At 31.8% G+C, this 15850-nt stretch overlaps 1 protein-coding gene across 7 annotated transcripts in view; it reads right to left on the bottom strand.

Annotated features, from left to right (window-relative positions):
* The window catches only part of LOC134706403 (polypeptide N-acetylgalactosaminyltransferase 5-like), a 59570-nt gene that overhangs the window by 5404 nt on the left and 38316 nt on the right, over positions 1-15850 (bottom strand). For 4 of the 7 annotated variants that reach the window (XM_063565311.1, XM_063565312.1, XM_063565313.1 and 1 more), the window contains 7 exons: positions 15457-15621; positions 14460-14676; positions 7119-7236; positions 6185-6370; positions 5350-5478; positions 4269-4373; positions 2487-2615 (listed from right to left, as the gene is read on the bottom strand). In XM_063565311.1, the coding sequence (XP_063421381.1) occupies positions 2487-2615; positions 4269-4373; positions 5350-5478; positions 6185-6370; positions 7119-7236; positions 14460-14676; positions 15457-15621 (1049 nt within the window). Of the gene's footprint in view, positions 1-2486; positions 2616-4268; positions 4374-5349; positions 5479-6184; positions 6371-7118; positions 7237-11519; positions 11734-12929; positions 13144-13466; positions 13681-14459; positions 14677-15456; positions 15622-15850 lie in introns of all 7 variants that reach the window. The other 3 variants (XM_063565317.1, XM_063565318.1, XM_063565316.1) reach the window with 3 other exon arrangements.

Below are 15850 nucleotides of genomic sequence, written 5' to 3'. Positions count from 1 at the left end.
GCAAATACAATATATTATAAGTATCCATTTCGTAAAATATGAAGAGTAAGCATGGACTAATATCCAATTGTGTAAAATATTTTAAGATATTAAACAAAAGCTCGGTTATTAGTCTTTTGACGATGTGAATTTAAGCATGGATGCAATTTGGGTACTCCTCATTACAGAATCATATAGTTTAGAGGTTGATTCAAACCCATTTTTTTATGACTCAATATGGATTAAAAATTAAATTGGTGTACCTATACAATAAAGAAGGATAGGGCTTCAAAATAAACACTTTAAGGACATTTATTTGGTGTCTTCCTCCTATTCCCACTTTTTAAAAATTCTATTCCTTCTATTCCCACTTGCAAATAACAATAGATGTTTTGATAAATAATTTGTTTTTATAACAATCAAGGTTAATTTGAATTTCACCTAAGATTTACCTGTATTTTCTTTTTAAAGCATAATATATTTGGTACACTATTTAGGTATAATACCTTGTTTATATGAAATATGGTCCTTTTTCATCAAAGAAATACTTAAAAATTAAGAAAAGTTATGATAAATAGATTGGAGTTAGTTTTATTGTTATAAATTTTTGAAACTGTACTTGAAAATAAAGAAAAAAATATGACAAATAGAATGGAGTCAGATTTATTTTCAAATTTTTGAATTTGTAACCATAAAAAATTGTCTGCTATACTAGTAAATCATGATATAAATAATATTATATCTAAATATAATCTTAAGATATGGAATAAAAGTATTATCTAAAAAATATAATTACTTGGACAAATAATCAAAATAATGGGTGAAAACTGTAAGCTTTACTTCAAAGCCAAAAGTGTAGTAGTATATACAAGATTCCTTACTAGTACGCCGTGCCACTGTACTTCCACTTAAACCCTTTCCTGAGGTTGAAGATGCGTGGTTTAGTGTCCTTACAGACATAGATCAGATTAATACCAACATCAACTACACAGCCTTTACAGACTATGTAACAACATTCAAGGACCAAGGCCAACCTTTAAAGCGACACATGATTGAGCAAGAAAGTATTGACTTCTGTGTCACTATTCCACCAAACAGAAAGTAATAGTAAATACTCTATAGACTAGTACACTCTCATGAAAAAAAAGTTACACATCATTATTTACCTACGAAAACATGTTTAACCCCAAATGCCTATTTTATAGATAACAAAGTTGAATAATGATCCTCAGTCAGTATAAGCCCCAGAAATATTTCAAGTCTCATGTACGAACCATTTGTTTTGAGGAGGCAGTCTGACATATTTGAAAGAAAAAAATGACTCTGATTCTTGCCTTAAACAAAAATTCTGGCCGTATCTGGATTGAAAACAATAGTCTTGTCCACGTTTTCGCTATTAAAAACGAAAATTTCCAACATAATTATTTCATGCTGAGTGTGTCCTTTATGTCTCTATTTGTCGACCGCCATTCACAACTTCGTTGTCATTTCAGACACTTTCGTAGTCTTTGATGGGTTTGGAACCCCTCACTTCGGTTCCTAAGTCATGTTGAGTGCCCTGAGCGAGGGAGTGATTGTATAATGTTTGTGCTACAGTGTGTGATTTGATTTAGTGCTATTGTATAATCTGTGTTAAATTATGCTTGCTGGAATCTACAGTTGAATTTGTGTTATAAAATTAATTAAAATAATTTACTAAAATTTGTTTGAATTTCTTTCATATTTATTTTGTTCAAGTTAAAAAAACCACCAGAATTCATACAGATGCAAAATTATTACTTGTTCTATTAAATGAATAAAACAGTTGATTAAAAAATGTTTGTACAGTATAATCCTTTGTTTGCACAAGTTTTCCTCCTATTCCCACATGAAATTTTAACTTTTCTTACAAGATTTATAAAAAGTGGGAATAGAGGGAATGAACCATTTATTTCTTGATCATGAAAAAAACTTAGGTGAAAAAACTGTCAAAATAGGTGCAATTTAGGTACCATCATGTTAGAATTTAAACTAAAAGATCTGTCATGAAATAAAAGTTCCTTCATAAAATAAGTTGCAAATGCAAAAAGTATTCTGGAATATTATTCCCATTGGAATGAGTATTATAGTTAATGTTCCTAACAGAATGAATGGTATGGCATATTTGTTCTAACAGGAATAGATATAATGACATTGTTTATAACAAAGTTTCTAGAAGAACATCTGTTAGGTGGAACAAATATATGTTGACCAGTGAAAGTTGTCATTGGCACTCATACCACATCTTCCTATATCTATTTGTAGCATGAAAAATGGTATCCTATCCAAGGTTTGACCTGACATGGGATCAAACCAATATTTTTGAGTACCTACTCATCAAGGTACTTCAAGACAACAATGGCAGTTTTTAGTATTAAGTTGGTAGCTGTATAATTGACATTCATACATGATTATTTTTCAAACAAAATAAAATGAAAAATGTAATAGGATGAGTAGAGATGACATGAGTGAAATAAATATAATATTACCTCTCTATACTCCCACTGTTGGTTCCCCTTCTGACTATGGCAAGGGTAGATAATTATACTTTCTCCACCGGAGAAGTCAAGACAACCGTCATCCCTCCTTATTTCTCCAGTCTTACTTAACATCCAATACTGAAAATAACAAAGTGCATTTTACTGGTAATATCAACAGCCAAAAGAAAACTATAAACATGCATTGCTGCAAGTTTTTTTTTATTATAACCTTTTTTTCTATAAATGGCATTGAATGAGTAGATTGGAAGGCTAAAATATCTGATTTTATAGCAAATGTTATGTTCTACACAATGACCTGTCTTTTATCAAAGATACAATTTCTCTTTGAGTATTCCTGCATCACTGACTACTTTTTTCTGATTTTGTATACAAAATATACTTATAGATATCATATTGTTCTCAAGTAAGTAATTACACAAAATACAAAGCATTGTGTCTTTTTCAAACAAATATACCATATGAAAAAATACAGCTCTCCTCCTTAATGAAAAGCCATCAATTTATATCACATTTACATCTCTAAAGGAATTTGTGCACGTTTTATGTATCAGAATTATGAAATTTCAAGACTTTTACGGTTTCTCTTGTTTCCTTGGGTATGCTTGACTTTTCTAGAAAGAGGCTAACACTAGCCAGGAATATGTATCTAAAGTTATTTCCCCTTGAACAAAATGTATGTACATTTATTCATTTAATAAATTCTAATTGAGAAGATACCTCTTCCTAAAATATACCAACACAAATTCAATGTACTATTCCTGCCAAGAAACCATGCTGATGGCCAGACAACATAGGACAGCAAAAACATGAACATATTGCACAAGACACTATTGGCCAAGTCAGCTAAGAAACAAGAAAAGCAACAGAAAAAATGATTTGTTTCCCCATCTAAACTAGAATGTAAGTACATTTATTAATTATCCTGGTCATAAAGAAACTTTATAAAGACCTAATGACCATCCTGGTTAAGATATAGCCACATATAACTGGCTTATCTCAGCATGATAAGAACTAACCTGACTACCAACCTAGTTATGGCATGTTAATTATAAGGCATGTACAGAAAAAGAACCTAGTTGCCACCCTGGTTAAGACATGGCAAAGTTAACTGATGTATAACTACATTCAAGAACTGAGGTGGCTGAGGGTTTTGATAGGGGTACTTTCATGATGAATAACGGTAATAATTCTTGAAAAATGATAATAACAGTATTTTTTGGTGCATGACTATAAAATGCACAGGGTCTTTTAGATGATAACAAGAATGTGTCCTCAGTACACGAATGCCCCACTCGCACTATCATTTTCTGTGTTCAGTGGACCATGACATTGGGATAAAAACACTAATTTGGCATTAAAATTAGAAAGATCATATCATAGGGAACATGTGTACTAAGTTTGAAGTTGATTGGACTTCAAATTCATCAAAAACTACCTTGACCAAAAACTTTAACCTGAAGCGGGACAGACGGACGAAGGGACGCACAGACCAGAAAACATAATGCCTCTCTACTATCGTAGGTGGGGCATAAAAAATAAACTAATTCAGACGAATCAAGTTAATTTCTTCCAGAAATAAAAAGGTAACGATAATTATTCCAGACCTCTGACGAATAATGATAGGGGTATTATGACGAATCATGGTAAATTTTAACCAATTTTACCCTAACGTAGCCAAAAATGACCGTTTGACTCCTGACTGTAAAGTTCATTCCTACCCTCATGACTGCCAACATGGCCACAAGTCAATTACCACATTTATAAACTAACCTGATTGCCACCTTGATTATGACAAGGCCACATGTTGACTGGTTTATGCATATTATGTGAATCAACTGAACTGTCAACACACATTGGTTTAGCTTTACTTCGAATCTGTAATTATAAAAAATAAATCATGATTAAACATAATCATCCTAAACATATTATTAGTAAAAGTTTGTTTTTTTACATTAACTGAAACATCTTCTAAATTTACTAAATGAAATTTCTCAATGAAGTTCGTTCACTAAGTCCTTTTTTACATGCTATTTAGAATTAACAAGGTTATGTTCAGTCCATAGACAGTATATCACACATAACAAATCTCATTCCTATACAGCATAAATAACACTCTTACAATGACTTTAATGTACTTTGTACTGGAAAATGAATCTTACCTAGTGGGGAAAAAAGATTATAAGTGTTCTCTAACATATCAGAACCTTGTCTGATTATGTTTTTAAAAAGATATCACATAAAGAAACTTTCTTTATATTTACTATGTTTTTGTGTTGTTTTTTGTTGTTGATACCCATCATATTCTTTTCTTCAAATGGTTTTACTTCTTGTGATATGTCTTTGTATGAAAAATTTACTTGTAGCAAACCAATCTGAATTACCTCCCCTGATGCTATAGAGTCCCCTGGTACAAACCTATCTGACTTACCTCCCCTGATACTATAGAGTCCCCTGGTACAAACCGATCTGACTTACCTCCCCTGATGCTATAGAATCCCCTGGTACAAACAAATCTGACTTACCTCTCCTGATGCTATAGAGTCCCCTGGTACAAACCGATCTGACTTACCTCCCCTGATGCTATAGAATCCCCTGGTACAAACAATTCTGACTTACCTCCCCTGATGCTATAGAATCCCTTGGTAAAAACAAATCTGACTTACCTCCCCTGATGTTATAGAATCCCCTGGTACAAACAAATCTGACTTACCTCCCCTAATGCTACAGAATCCCCTGGTACAAACAAATCTGACTTACCTCCCCTGATGTTATAGAATCCCCTGGTACAAACAAATCTGACTTACCTCCCCTGATGCTATAGAGTCCCCTGGTACAAACCGATCTGACTTACCTCCCCTGATGCTATAGAATCCCCTGGTACAAACAAATCTGGATATATATTCTTGACAAACCAATCAAAACTTTTGCAATTTAAACTTTTCCTTAATGCCTTTCTCTCTGTTACATCACCATATTCTCCCTAAAATAAATATATATTTTATTGTTATTTTTAACCTCTAGGTATGCATATATAAAAGAACAGTATTTTAATGTCCCTCCTTTGCACATAATTTACATTTCTAAGGGCCATAACTTTAAAAAAAAAAGTTGATCATCAATCATTAAATAATTTGTCCAAGATATTGACAGGCGCGGATCCAGAGGGGGGGGAACCCCCCTTTTTTTGGGACTACCAATGCATTTGAATGGAGACATGTAATTGGAACCCCCCTTTGTCCTGGGTTAGGAACCTCCCTTTTTAAAATGGCTGGATCCGCCTTGATTGCTGATATTAACCTATAGTATAAGTTTTATATAAAATCTGGAAAGAATTGAACCTATGAGAGTGCCAAAAAGACCAAACAGATGGACAGACCAAGAGACAAATGGTTTTCAATGTCCCCTACAATGTGCTACCCATGTCATAAAATGACATATTGGAATAAACCATAGAACATCATCCCCATTCCTATTTGTGTGTAGATCCACATTAACATCCTTATCAGCAGGACTTAACACTAAATGAAATTTTAATATAAGTATCCAATAGGTTGCCATTCACATTTTGAATAGATACTGATAGAAATATAATTTGTCTATGCTACTTTACATCTTAATTGCACAATTTATCACCCCCTTTTAAACACATGTAAAAATCTCTCTATTGATATGAATGGTATACTCACTAAATCATAATTAAATCTTTCATAATAATAATTTTTGTATTCATCCATCCAGACTTCAGCTAATCGTATAGAATTTTTCTTCACAACATTGACACCTGTCCTCCATTTGTATGGGGATCTTTTACGGAAAATGTGACCAACATGAGAACATGGAACTATCTCTAATGTGCCACCACACATCCATATCTGTTCAAATATAAATAGAGAGATGTATAGATACAATAAATCATCTGCAACTTCAGCACCCCTTCAATAAAAATAAATCAAAGCCATAAAAGCGCTGTAAAGGTAGTTTCAATCTAAAATTTGAAATCAATGATTTTGGGACTTCCAGTAAGTCTTTAATATTTGTTAAGGTTATTAAGCTGTTCCTTGTATATATATAACAGTTTGCACTTATTATGTTTAGGCACTACTGCTTCATTTCATTGTGTCTAATAGCAGCAATAAATCAAGATTGAAAGGAAGTTTCTGGTACTGAATATTTTTTTTGAAGTAATCACTATTAAAAGGCTTTACTTTAAAAGTCAGTCAACAGGAGTGATATGCAAACTTTATACCCAAAGACAAACCAAATTAATATCTGCAGGTACAGAAAGTGTGGGCATCTGTTTGCTTTCAAAACCATGTGGCAGGGGCCATAAATAAAACTCGAAAAAGATGCTTTAAATTATCATTAAAAGGTTCATAGGTGTAATTTTTTTTTATAAATCAGATGGATTATGAATTGTGGTATTATTAATGTTAGACGTCTGTACATCTGTTAGATTACAAAATGACCTGGCAGGTGCAAAAATAAAGAAAAAATCTATCAAACAATCATGAAGGACAATATTGGTAATAAATTTTGAGCAGATTTAAAATTAGATGGATTATAAATTTAGGTATTGTTTCCTTGTGGACAAGGACATAAGGTTATAAAACTGAATGTTACCCTAAAGGACAGTTCTAGGTTTTCTCCTCCCCATATGTCCATGCCTGGATCATAGGTTCCTAAATGTGTAAAATATTCTCTACTTATAGAAAACAATCCTCCTGCCATAGTGGGGGACCTAAAATAGACACAAAGAGGTTACACAACATTTTATAATTTTATAATGTAATATGTTAATATACAAATAAAATGAAATTATCAAAGTGAAATAAAAGAAATGGTCTTAATTAACTAGTAAATTGAACACATTTTATTTTAGAAAGCTGATAATAACTTTTGAATTTTCATAGAATTGATCAAATATTGCAAGTAATTTTTTGTGGAAATATCAAATCTATTTATCTTAGTCAATTCAAGATTTTATAAATACATTTATATAAAATATATAAGTTATATGAACTTTATAAAATTGTAACATATATATTTTCAATAACATTTTTAGTAAAACAAAAACATCAACCAATGCAACCACAAAATAGCTAAGAATACAGATGGCAAATAAAAGATCAAATATTGTAAAGCAAATATAAATAAGACTAAAATGTGATAAACTAAAGCTTAAGATACGTACAATATGTATGTGTAGAAAAGCTGTGTGATAAATAATAATAAAAGCAGTACTATAAAATATAAGCATATCATACAGTGCTTTGAGTGAAATAATACTACATCTATAGAGTGGAGAGGTTTCACAGTAAGAAGTAAAGATGGACGGGATACTTATTGACATTGTAGTACATTCATTCAAGAAATTTTACAAAATAAAGAGGTATAGGCTTGCATGACTCTTATTGACACGGTAAGTATAGTATATCTATACAAGAAATCTGACTGTAAAAGTAACATACTGAAAAGGACAGTTACAGAAAATGAAACTTCAAAATGAACACAAGAGTACAATCTTTCAGATGTCTTACTTTTACAAATAACTAGGTTAAAAGATGGATCCATGTAGTTTTACCTGGTTCCTTTTGTGGTTTTATAACTTTCCTTGAAGTAAACTTTTTCATGACCTCTAGATTGATAGGTTCCAGGAATATTTTAGCAAAAACAGACAGAAGACAAACTATAATGTACCTTTAACTTTCACAAACTCCTAAATATTTATCCACTCTGGTTTCAGATTATTATGATGTACCACAGAACAATCAACACTAAAGTTTAATAAACATTTTCTATAAATCAAAGAAACTAATTAAATAATTTGAATCTTATTGCACCTATTCATGCTGCATAATTGGTAGTTGGGTTATCCAATAAGGATCCAAGAGTAATTTTCTATTCTACGAATATCAGTTGGTCAAGTTTGGTCAAAGTATGCAGATTGGTTTTAGAGGAGAGAATCATAAACCAAAGGTCAAATGGATGCCCTCTATTCACAGTTGTATCCCCTACTAGGTGCCATTCCATTATTTAAACATTTGAAAGAGGGTTCAAAACATAGGGTAAGGAACATCAAGTTGACAAGTGAGATAAAACAATATAAAGAGATAGTCAGCATAACAACCAAAACAAATACTCTGGTGTTAGAATACTACATTAGTATGTTAGTTAGTTTACAACATGGCGTGCTGACTAACCGAACAGGATCAGTGGGTGATTTACGTAATTTCTGTATGTATTCTGGAGGGTACATCCATTTGAATATAAGGTTCCAGTCAAATTTCCCTATCTGTATATCTTTAGACTTATGTGCAATAAATTTTAAAGTCTCGTCAGAAATTTGTGGAATCTGAGGGTAAACAACATGGCGCTTGTCTTCAGCTATTCTACTCAACAGTGGTTCTAACCAACCTACATAAAAAATGGTTTTAAAAATTAATCTTGTGATAATTTACATGTTTCAAAACTCCTGAGCAAATGGTTCTCTTCAGTTTAAACCACCATTTTAACAACAGATGATGAGACTTAGATTTATCAAGAATAGTTACAGAAATAAAAGGCTGGAAAGAGGGAGTACTCTTCACTTAGTTATATGAGTGATACCAAACATATTTGAATGTCACATAGTCTACAGACAAAAAGTAGACCTAAAACCATTAAAAGATCAAATTATCTAAATTGATGCTATCTTGGAAACTTGATACATCTGTCTGGACATATTTACAAATAATGTATCCAAGATTCATGCCCTAAAGCTAATTCTTTACAGGATGAACAAATTAAGACATGGGTGAACATATTAATAAATCTGTGAGGTCAGGGGAATTAATTTTAAAAGAAACACAGATGTTTTATTTAAAATGATCAAGTCATTTCTAAAATAGTAGACTATCCAAGATTGTCAGTTGGTTAAAACTTGTTTGCCAAAATAGAATTCAAGTTATGCTTTATGTCCAGTGGCAAATATTTCATGTATATTCAGATTGAAACAAAACAAATTTGATATTAAATAAGGTAAACAAAATATTGGAAGTGGGTGCCTATGTGCATGATGAAGGACAGAAAATTGTATTGCCACTGACAGAAAATGTTTGTTTGGTAAGGAAGATACTTTAATTGTCACATTAGGACCCCCAAGAAGTTAGGGCATCAGATTTAACACCCACATTCCAAAAGGGATGATTGAAAAGAAATCATTTACTGTAGGAAAATGAAAACAAAGTGAAAACAATTGCCTGCACTGGGTTTTTTTACTAGATGAGATAAGATGGACATTCTTTCAAAAGGTAGTTAACCTATTTCAAAAGTTTTAAAAGTCTTGCAATTGAAACTTCCAAAAACCTAGCCTAAAAACAGTAGCTCTAAAGTCTAAAGTGAAATTTGACTACAAAGCAAGCATCACAAACCAAACTGGATCAATTTGTTTAATCCGATTTTTTTGTATAGACTCTGGGGGAACCATCCATTTGAATATAAGGTTCCAGTCAAATTTCCCTATCTGTATATATTTAGCCTTATGTGCAATAAATTTTAAAGTCTCGTCAGAAATTTGTGGAATCTGAGGGTAAACAACATGGCGCTTGTCTTCAGCTATTCTACTCAACAGCGGTTCTAACCAACCTACATAAAAAATGGTTTTAAAAATTAATCTTGTGATAATTTACATGTTTCAAAACTCCTGAGCATGAAATGAATGGTTCTCTTCAGTTTAAACCACCATTTTAACAACAGATGATGAGACTTAGATTTATCAAGAATAGTTCCAGAAATAAGAGGCTCCTAAGAGGGAGTTCTCATCACCTAGTTATATGACTGATACCAAACATATTTGAGTGAAACCAAACACATATGAGTGATTACCATACACATATGAGTTTCAGTCAAATGTCATGTCGTTGATGATAAATTTAGTCTACTGACAAAAAGTAGACCTAAAACCATTAAAAGATCAAATCATCATCTGTCTGGACATAGTTTCAAATAATGTATCCAAGATTCATGCCCTAATACTTATTCTAATTGTCTTTATGGGACCATGATTAACATATTAACAAATGCATGTGGTCAGGAGACTTAATTTTAAAGGAAACACAAGTTTTATCAGAACTGATCAAGCCATTTCTAAAATAACAGACTTTACAAAATTAATCAGTTGGTTAAAACTTGTGTGCCAGAATAGAATTCAAGCTGTATTTAATGTCCAGTGGCAAATGTTTCATGCATATTCAGACTGAAATAAAACAAATTTGATAATAAATAAGGGAGTTATAATATGGGAAGTGGGTACCTATATAATGAAAGACAGGAAATTTTTATAACACTGCCAGTAAATGTATGTTTGGTAATGTAGATACTTTGTCACCTAAGGACCCCTCAAAAAGTTAGGGCATCAGATTTGATACCCATATTCCACAAGGGATGATTGAAAAAAAAATCAGTTACTGTGAGCAATGAATTCAAAGTGAAAACAATTGCATGCACCAAGTTTTTTCTACTAAATGAGCTTAGAAGGACATTTTTTCGAAAGATTGTTAACCGATTTCAAAAGTTTAAAAAGTCTTGCAATTGAAACTTCAAAAAACCTAGCCTAAATCAAGAGTGTAAACAGAAGCTCTAAAGTCTAAAGTGACATTTGACTACAAAGCAAGCATCACTAACCAAACTGGATCAATTTGTTTAATCCGATTTTTTTGTACAGACTCTGGGGGAACCATCCACCTGAATATTAAGTTCCAATCAAATTTTCCAACTTGAATATCTTTAGCAGCAAAGGCTTTAAATGCTAATGTTTCAGCAGATATTTGAGGAATCTGGGGATACACAACGTGATGAAAGTCTTCAGCGATCCTAGATAACAGGGGTTCAAGCCATCCTATAATCAACCAAGATAATATTACTGGGACTTTGTTGATGTTTGTTATATATGTGCAAAAACTCGATTAATAGGCAGAAATTTAGAAAAGATATGTCGTGTTACAAAGACTACAAAACTAAAGGTTGAGTACAGCCAAAACAAACCTGATCGGAGTGGCCTTGTTTATTAATTTCTTTTTAACACTTTCTGCAACAGGCATCCAATTAAAAACCATATTCCAATCGAATCGGCCTACTTGTATATCTTTATGCTTGGTAAAGTCAAAACGTAAAGTATCATCAAGTATAGACTCAATGACTGGAGTGACCACGTGCCGTTTGTCTTCGTGGATACGGGATAGTAAGGGTTCAAGCCAACCTGTCAAAAGTTTAATGTATTTAAACACTATACCTGTTTCCCCCTATTGACCACCCAAGCTTAAGAGTAACTGTGCAAGGAGCTAACCTCTGTTGAAGGCTAACCTGTTTGAGTATTTTTTTTATATATAAACCTGTAAATTGATGCTGCGAAAACAGTACTGTAAGATAACTTTTATACTTATGACAAACAGATTTTACATATCCTGTCTATGGTAATTGCTCACTTGACAATTTTTCCAATTCAAATACAAAAAAAATATAATTGCTAGATTTTGTTTCTTAACATAAAATAATTATCTCTGAAAAAATATTCTAAAAAATGTCATCAGCAATTATTTCCTCAAATTAACATGCAGTCAAAAAAGCAAGCTTATATGCATTCTTGTTATAATTATTATCCAACAGAAGTACATCACAAATATCATATATTGGAATATATAAATCTAATACATGTGAACAAGATTTTATTTCAATTTTATTCATTTTTCAAATTTATTTAAGAACTTTAGTGTAAGTTAAAACTCTTTGAAGTTCAAGTCATATAAATGTTGAAAATATGCTGCACAGCCCTAATAATTTTACCTTTGAAAAATACTTTTTTTTTATTTTTAGAATTCCTTTTATTTCCATCAGTTGCTTTTTACATTGTCTTTAACAAGTACATTTGAACAATAGTAGTGCATATCAACTTTCCATTTTAAGATACATTATTTTAGGACCAAACTTCACAGTAAATGTTGCACAATTTTATCCTTAAAAGGGGTTCCTATGGGAAATTGCATGGTCTATAATAACAGAAGTGTTGACAAGAAAGTGCCCTCCATTTAATCAAATGATCTATTTATTTAAAACAACTGTCCAAATTATTCAAAGCAGCCGACCTTTGCACAAGATAAACAAATGTCAGAAGACTATATTGACTCCTTTTGACAACCTGTAAGATAAATTATCAATGTCCAAAGAAACCTTGTTATGAAATAAGACAATTATAGACCCAGTACACAATCCTGGCATAATTTAAGGTATTAAATTAAAAGAAAATACCCTTACACCAAAATAGCAGCCAATTTAGTTGCTTTGAATTTACTTTAAAACCAGTAAGCTTTATTATTAATAAATGTATTCCAATAAAAGTCACATGCTGTATAAAAGAATGCATACATTTCCAAATTTTAACCTCAGCCCACAACAAACCTTATGGGCATTGCTTTTGACGTCAGATTCTTTCTAATATAAGGTGGAACTAACATCCAACTGAACGTCATGTCCCATTTAAAGTGGCCTACTTGAATATCCTTATGTTTAGACAACTTAATCTTGAAATTATCATCTTGAATATTTTCTATAACAGGAGTTACAACATGATGTTTGTCTTCAGCTATACGTGAAAGCATTGGTTCTAACCATCCTATAAAATCATAAATACTTTGTTTAAACACACAATCCCAAAACAAGAGATTTAATCATTCTTCAAGATAAAAGAAGTTCAATTGAAAAACCCTGATTTGTTATCCCAAATGGAGCAATAGAAATCGTATCATAAGACAAAACTAAAAACAGCCTTTTCCCAAATTTCTAAAAAAAGAAAATGGATAGTAAATCTTCTAGGTTTATTCTGGCATCCTAAAATGATTCAGCTGGTATAAACAATTGCAGTGCTGCTGCTAGCTGGGTTTTTCTGAACTCTGTGAGCAAGAGAGATAGAGAGAGAAGGGTAGCCTACTAACTAACCATACTGGAGATATTTTAGAGTCTCGTTTCTGATTACTATCATCAGGAATTGGCATCCAATCAAAAGTAAGATCCCAAGTAAATCTTCCCACATGCATTTGTTCCGCGTTGAACCAGACATATTGCAGGTTGTCATCCCCAATGTTATCTATGATTGGAGTGACGACATGATGTTTCCCTTCACTGATTCTATCCAGCAATGGTTCCAACCAGCCTATAGACAAACATGCTTTTCTCCGTAAACTAGTTATGTCAGTATTGTAGTATAACCATTGCTTACCTTTCTTTAATGAAACTTACCTTAAATCTTAGCTCAGTTAGACAATTTAATGTTAATATTTATCTAATTCATAAGTTATTCCTCTAAAATAAATTCTGACCACTACTACTACTACTATATAATGACTATCATTGAAGCTCCAAACCTGTCTGTGTGCAGTGTATTAGTAATACGTAGGTTTTAGATATTACAATTAGGTATTTTAAAGAAGTATTAAACTTATTTTTTCACACATGTAGATTGTATTAATTGTTCAATTCTGTACACACACATTTAGTCAGCTTAAATCAATTCTATACTTACTCTTGTAAACAGCATGTGTGCATGTTATAAAAGATTTACCAAAGAAAAGGACAGGTATTCAAACGATCTGAAAATCACTTAAGTTAACCCTTGTTGTGACCTAACCTGAACTTAGTGTTGATATCTTCCGATAACGAAATGCAAGATATCTGATTAGTGTGCAGAGAAATTACATGCCATCTGTATAATTAACTATTCAAGCAAAATAACTTCAACAGTACATGACCACAAACGGATAATTCAAAAAAATAAAATAGAAAAATAAAATACATTATGCTGATTTTAACTATAAGCTTAAAATTGCATGCTATTAAATTATGGTATAAAGTAGTTATATAAACTAAAAGTTGGACAAAAATATCATATACTGCATCGGCTATGGACATACAACATGACATGTAACCAGGTACCTGACAGGGGCATAATCCTTATAATGACGCCTTTCACGTTCGTGTTCTGGGATGGCGTGCCAGTTGAATTGTAAATTCCAATCAAAGCCTCCAACACTTGTACTTTTAGCACTGCCATATTGAAATTTGAAGGAAGAATCTTCAATAACATCAATAACAGGACAAACTACTATAGATTTATTTTCTGCTATCCTGTCTAATAAAGGTTCAAGCCAGCCTAAAAAGGACCACCATAATAAAGCATAAGGATGTCTAAAATCAACGTCAATTGTCCACTTATAGTTTTCCAAGGAAAGCACAAAGCAGAAATTTAGATTTTTCAATGAAATCAGAGAGCATGCACACAATTTTTAAAACAGTTTGATAAATTTCAACAGATGACAATTCATCATCGTTCAATTATTAAATTTTATTTAACACTTAATCAATCTAATAAAACAATGCCGGTCATAATTCTAGAAATAAGTTGTAGAGAATAAGCAACAAAGAATTTTAAGTATGTCCTTGGTAATGAATATATTTATAAACTACATTTTTTAAAAGTCTTTTGATTAAATATGGAAGATTTTAGAGAATATTCCATTTTTTATTACATACTTTTATAATAATGTTAGTTTGAGAACATGTTAGAGCAGTTGTTTCATAAAAGAAATTATTAAGCACAAATATAACTGAAAGGATATTCTACATTTTCTGTCATTTTTCAGGACTTTACCAAAAAAACCAGCAGGTATAAAAGCTTGATTTAAATACTACATGTAAATTCAGATTCTTAGACCGAAGAACTGGGAAACATCCTTTATACGAACAACGTAATGGTCATCACCAGGAAAGTCATTTTAAAATACCATCCCCAATAAAAAAAAAAAGTTGAAAGAATTATCTGACTTTAATCACTATTTAACAGTAATATTTTAATATTTTGACAAATTTTTATGATAATGTGAAAGAGAGACAATGGCTTAGTATTTACTACACATATAATTGCCAATCCTACCTTCAGCACATTCACAATGGGAGTCTAGATATGTGAGCACAGTTCCTGTAGATGCTGAGTAACCTAATAACCGAGCTCGTATCAATCCTTCACGTTGTTTAGTACGTACTACTTTCACTTTCTTAAGTTTGGCTGCATAATCTTCTAAAGGCTTCTTTAAATGATCTGTAAGAATAATTTAATTGGATTCAACATGAACAATGTGATTCATGCTGATAATAAGGTAGTAAAAATGATTTACTATAGTAAAAGCAAACCAGAATGAAATGAAACTTTGCTTACATTGTTGATTAGAATTGACCAACATTTTGCTAAAATTTCAATTTGATATTATATCGTATCTTTAACCTTGCACAATACAGTTCATTGAAGAAAAAAAGAGATTTTCAGTCCT

Source organism: Mytilus trossulus, chromosome 2, assembly GCF_036588685.1.
Source record: "Mytilus trossulus isolate FHL-02 chromosome 2, PNRI_Mtr1.1.1.hap1, whole genome shotgun sequence".
In the NCBI taxonomy this organism is placed as follows: Eukaryota; Metazoa; Mollusca; class Bivalvia; order Mytilida; family Mytilidae; genus Mytilus; species Mytilus trossulus.
Note: the sequence above shows the minus strand (reverse complement) of the source record. Positions and strands in the feature narration are given on the sequence as shown.